Here is a 6,076-nt window from a genome sequence, read left to right as displayed (position 1 = left end):
AGTGAAGGTCTGATCTACCAGAAATGACAAAAGCCAGAATTTTTATCCCTTGCAAGTAGCTAGCTGGTCCACAATGTAGCTGCTGCTAAATGGATTAGCGGATTTGAACGCTATCAACCCATAATCACTGCAGTAGGTTACTTATCAATACCCTGCAATGGAGCCTACTGCCGTTGATGTTGTTGTTGTCAGCCATTGTCCGACGTCGCGTTGTCCAACTACTAACGCTAACCCTAACCCTAACGTCTTAACTGGCCACGGAAGTACACATAAAGTGAAGTAGTTGTATAGCGCCGTTTCACAATGTTTTCGCTTCGGGCAGTCATTTCACTTCCGTGTTTCCTAGTCGCCTTCTCGCGATAGGCATTTGGCTCCAGTATAGGCTCCATTGCATGCCATGGTCGTGATAAGTAACCAACTGGTGATTATGAGGTGATAACATTCAAAGCGGGTGAATGGACGCAGATGATAAGACTTGCCAGGGATATATGTAGACAAATAAAAGTAGGAGTAGAGGGAGAGAGATCAGTCAGCCACTCCATGCCTGGCCTCTCCACGGGGGGCGGCTGTGCTTGGGACAAGATCACAGGCCTGCTGCCATGACGATGCCTTCACACTCACAGGCACACAGCGACAGAAGTTGCTGGCACCAGGTCGCTCGCCACGCTGATTCACCCGCCGTGGCATGCTCTGTTTCACGATAGGTTCTCTCTATGAACCTAATAAAGCTATGTATATTCATGGATAAATGCCTGGCCTCTGCCATATCAAATGAACAGTGGTGGAAGGTAACTAAGGTACATTTACTTATATGCTGTACTTGGTACAATGTTGAGGTATTTGTACTTTACTTGAGTATTTCCAATTTCTTCTTACAGTAGTTATTAGTATACTTTGTAGATTTTGATTATTATTTAAAAAGAAAAGATGCATTAGGCACTTCAGCCCTATATATGCATTTTGGCCATTTGAAAATAGTCGATCTACAAGCTCACAATGTATCACAATGCGACGCATTGTGAGCTTGTAGATCAGCTATTTTCTACGTTTTCAATACATTTAAAGACTTGAAGTACATTTTGAGTATTTCTATATTGCAGTATTGACACTTTTACTCAAGTAAGAGTAATGTGAGTACCTTTTTCCACCACTGCAAATGAAGCTGTTATATTTCCTCCATCTCATACTATAGCTCTCTACCCTCCTCCTGCCCTCTCCTCGTTGTGGTTACCCCTCCCTCCACCCCTGTCTTCCAGAATATCCCCCCCCCCCTCCTCTGACTGTTGAAAGTCAGTCGGCTTCTATTAGTATCAGCCTGCACTCGTCATTACACATCAATTAGAGCGGTAACTGTGCACTGGGGCCACAGAGGAGCATCTGCACCCTCTCGGCTTAGCTTCTGTTGTAGCCGTGAAGGAGGTATTTGAGTTCACTGTCCCTCGCAGAGGCAGACGTTTGGAGCGGTTTTGTCTAGTTGCAGAAATTGGACATTTGTGGTTTGACAGTATACACCATGAATGTGTGAGCCGAGGGCCCCAGAATGCAATCCTGAGGCATACCAGTTTATTTTGGCTAAAGCACATGCGTAGCTATTGTTGTGTGGTAAAGCCCAGCGGGGGTGTAAAGCAAAGCCATCTGTCAAATACAAAATAAATAATAATAATTGTCAGGTATACCAGATGAAGGCCGGAGAGGCTGAAACATTGTTGCTCTATTAATTTTTTTTGGGAGCATTAAGATGGTGTTCGTAATCAGTCAGTACGTTTTCAGAACCTGAAAACGTACTGACATGTCCGCTCGTTAAAATAAAAAGGTACATTTTGCCTCCAATTTGAAATGTCATAGCAATCATATTTCATGATCTATTTCTGAATAATATTAGGTTGTATCTAATCTAAAGCTAAAGTGTGTTAAGCTTTGGGTTAAGAAGACCTTAATATGATGTGTGGGCCAATGGAACTATTTGATAGAAGACCTTAATATGATGTGTGGGCCAATGGAACTATTTGATAGAAGACCTTAATATGATGTGTGGGCCAATGGAACTATTTGATAGAAGACCTTAATATGATGTGTGGGCCAATGGACCTATTTGATAGAAGACCTTAATATGATGTGTGGGCCAATGGAACTATTTGATAGTTAAGCTTTGGGTTAAGAAGACCTTAATATGATGTGTGGGCCAATGGAACTATTTGATAGGGTGGTTAAGAAGACCTTAATATGATGTGTGGGCCAATGGAACTTTTCTTAGATTTTTCTTTTATTTATTCAATATATTATTTAATTTGGTATTAATTCATGAAAACTTTAGCTTTTTTGGGAATGTTTTTTGAACAAAAAATATAACAATTAATAACAAAATGTAGGAAACAAAAAAATAAGGCCCCCATAAAAATGTGTCCGTGACCCACAAATGGGTTCCGACCCACTGTGTGGGAAACGGTGCTCTAGTCTAGGCTACACAATACCCTACAAGGGTATTCTCAAGGATTTGGGTCTGAGCTCAAGAGGTCAAAGTTATTGTGATAGAGACGCTGAAGCTAAGAAGGTCTGTGTGAATACAGACAGCTTCCTACCAACATGAACCTCTGGCCTTTCCCTTAATAATCTACCAGGGAGCTAACGTGTCAAAATGATGTGCTGTGAGGATGTGATCAAGAGCACCAGGCATGGCAGGCAATGAGGAAGACCCAGAGGTCTGGATCCTGTGGTGTTTTCTATAGCAGTAGTATGTCAGTTGGTGTTTCTCTTTGTGTTTGCTGAAATTGGTGCACTGTGATTGCATTGCATGGGTTAAATTCGGAAAATTGGGATGCATATGCAGTTGCTTACTGTACTGTAAATCAATCTGGATTAAGAGCGTCTGCTAAGTGCTAAATGCCTAAATTGTATGCGTGTTCTCTGTGCGTGTGTGCTTTTAAATTGCATGTATGTGGATGCTTTCTCACTTCACTTGTACTCTCTCTCTCTCTCTCTCTCTGTGTGTGTGTGTGTGTGTGTGTGTGTGTGTGTGTGTGTGTGTGTGTGTGTGTGTGTGTGTGTGTGTGTGTGTGTGTGTGTGTGTGTGTGTGTGTGTGTGTGTGTGTGTGTGTGTGTGCGTGTGTGCGTGTGTGTGCTCGTGTGTGCGTGCACTCACATGTTGCAGCAATGGTACACCAGCACCATGAATCTCTTAGCAACTTGGCTGACTGATCGCATGGATCTTCAGCTTCATGTTTACCAACTGAAGATCCTCATCAGGGTAGTAAAGGTGAGTTCACGTTTTACTCTTACATTTGTATTGTTTACAACTGTTTTACATTTTGGTTTAGAGTTGGAGTGATCCAGTCATTTGAAAAAAATAGTATGGATAGTATTATATTAAAAAAGTATTATGGATGAATTAATCCAGAACGAAAGCCCACTGTTTTTACAGAACAAGTTCACAAAAGAAAGTTTCCAGTCACCACAGAGATAATAATCCAGACCAGTAGCACAGATGGCAGAATTGATGTAACTCTCCACTATATGTCTATACAGTAATCAAAAATCAAAAATCAAAGCGTGGTCCCCAAAGAGCTAGGAGTCGTGACCAAATAGCTAGGAGTTGTGACCAAAGAGCTAGGAGTCGTGACCAAAGAGCTAGGAGTCGTGACCAAAGAGCTAGGAGTCGTGACCAAAGAGCTAGGAGTCGTGACCAAAGAGCTAGGAGTCGTGACCAAAGAGCTAGGAGTCGTGACCAAAGAGCTAGGAGTCGTGACCAAAGAGCTAGGAGTCGTGACCACAGAGCTAGGAGTCGTGACCACAGAGCTAGGAGTCGTGACCACAGAGCTAGGAGTCGTGACCACAGAGCTAGGAGTCGTGACCACAGAGCTAGGAGTCGTGACCAAAGAGCTAGGAGTCGTGACCAAAGAGCTAGGGGTCGTGACCAAAGAGCTAGGAGTCGTGACCAAAGAGCTAGGAGTCGTGACCACAGAGCTAGGAGTCGTGACCAAATAGCTAGGAGTCGTGACCAAAGAGCTAGGAGTCGTGACCACAGAGCTATAGGAGTCGTGACCAAAGAGCTAGGAGTCGTGACCACAGAGCTATAGGAGTCGTGACCAAAGAGCTAGGAGTCGTGACCACAGAGCTATAGGAGTCGTGACCAAAGAGCTAGGAGTCGTGACCAAAGAGCTAGGAGTCGTGAATAAAGAGCTAGGAGTCGTGACCACAGAGCTAGGAGTCGTGACCAAATAGCTAGGAGTCGTGACCAAAGAGCTAGGAGTCGTGACCACAGAGCTATAGGAGTCGTGACCAAAGAGCTAGGAGTCGTGACCACAGAGCTAGGAGTCGTGACCAAAGAGCTAGGAGTCGTGACCAAAGAGCTAGGAGTCGTGACCAAGTAGCTAGGAGTCGTGACCAAAGAGCTAGGAGTCGTGACCAAAGAGCTAGGAGTCGTGACCACAGAGCTAGGAGTCGTGACCACAGAGCTAGGAGTTGTGACCACAGAGCTAGGAGTCGTAACCACAGAGCTATAGGAGTCGTGACCAAAGAGCTAGGAGTCGTGACCAAAGAGCTAGGAGTCGTGACCAAATAGCTAGGAGTCGTGACCAAAGAGCTAGGAGTCGTGACCAAATAGCTAGGAGTCGTGACCACAGAGCTATAGGAGTCGTGACCAAAGAGCTAGGAGTCGTGACCCATTTAGTCTTGGTTGGATGTTGAAATGTGGAGCCAGGTGATAATATTGCAGTGTGATAGTGGCATGGTGTGAGTGATAAACAGAGTGTTAATCTATGCTGTAACTTGACTCAAACCTGTGTGTGTGTGTGTGTGAGTGTGTGTGTGTGTGTGTGTGTTAATCTATGCTGTAACCTGACTCTGTGACTCAAACCACAAATAAAAGAACACTGCCAAGAACATGCTGAATGCATCATATGGGCAGACCTCGCATTTCCAGCATATGGGTGCAAGCTAGTGAAATCATATATCTCTCTAAAACATGTTGAGTGAATTATTGAGCGTAACAGTATTTTATGAACAATATTCTAGGCAATTATACATTGTTGCTCATACTGTATGCGGTGCCTGACGCCCACCGCACCCACTGAAGCTCTGGCTATGTGTGTGTGTGTGTGTGTGTGTGTGTGTGTGTGTGTGTGTGTGTGTGTGTGTGTGTGTGTGTGTGTGTGTGTGCGTGTGTGTGTGCGCGTGTGCGTGTGTGTGTCATGTGGACATAATAATTCAGAAAAAAACGTTTCAAGTGCATTTAAACCAGTGCTGCTGTATATACAGCAGCAAAGTCAAGTCACATTTATTTGAATAAATAATATAATTTTTATATAAAATAATGCAGTGATTAACTGCATGCCACAGCAAAGAAACATTTACAAAGAAAACTGTCTTTTATCTATAATGACCTTTATGTCCATTGCTTTCTTTTCATCAGAAAAAGTACCGGGACTTCCGTCTGCAGGGGGTTCTGGACTCCACGCTGAACAGTAAGATGTACGACACGGTGAGAAACCGACTGACCTTGGAGGAAGCCACGGCCTCCGTGAGGGAAGGGGGGATGCAGGGCATATCCATGAGAGACAGCGACGAGGAGGACGACGACCACTAGATCAAAGATGCTATAAGGTCCCCTGTTGAACTTTTTTCACACTGCCCAACTGAGCTATGCTACACCGGCCTGATTATGTCATTACGAAATGGTTTGAAGGCAGAGCGTCCTAATCGTTCGACCGGTTAGTATACACTGACCGCATCATTGCGACGTCCCGGGGGTTCAGATTCTACTCGGGTCCTGCGTCACGTGTCCTGCTGTCTTTTCGACCCAATTGCTTTCCTGTCTGTCTCCATTGTACAGTCCAATAAAGCTGTCTCCATTGTACAGTCCAATAAAGCAGAAGTTTGACACCCACAGAGATTATGAGAATATGAATGCTTTGTCAGACGTACAGAGCTATGCTGCCTGTTGAACCACACCAACTCTCTACTCCACCTGGAAACCTTGATACTTTTCTATTGTACTTTACATATCATTCAAATGCCCTTCTAGGTTAAAATTCAGATATCAATTATATGATCATCAAAGGCTATGATGCTGTGAGATTCA

General features: G+C 44.1%; 1 protein-coding gene across 1 annotated transcript in view; it reads left to right on the top strand.

Moving 5' to 3' along the window:
* cadpsa (Ca2+-dependent activator protein for secretion a) overlaps positions 1–5,581 on the top strand; it is a gene marked incomplete at both ends in the record, with an annotated part of 161,672 nt that extends 156,091 nt beyond the window's left edge. Inside the window, 2 exons of the mRNA XM_079509744.1 lie at positions 3,149–3,253; positions 5,408–5,581. Of these exons, the coding sequence (XP_079365870.1) occupies positions 3,149–3,253; positions 5,408–5,581 (279 nt within the window). The remainder of the gene's footprint in view (positions 1–3,148; positions 3,254–5,407) is intronic.
* Between the last annotated feature and the right edge of the window lie 495 nt (positions 5,582–6,076).

This window comes from Electrona antarctica (assembly GCF_951216825.1).
Source record: "Electrona antarctica genome assembly, chromosome: 9".
NCBI classification, from domain to species: domain Eukaryota; kingdom Metazoa; phylum Chordata; class Actinopteri; order Myctophiformes; family Myctophidae; genus Electrona; species Electrona antarctica.
This window is presented reverse-complemented; position numbering and strand designations above follow the sequence as displayed.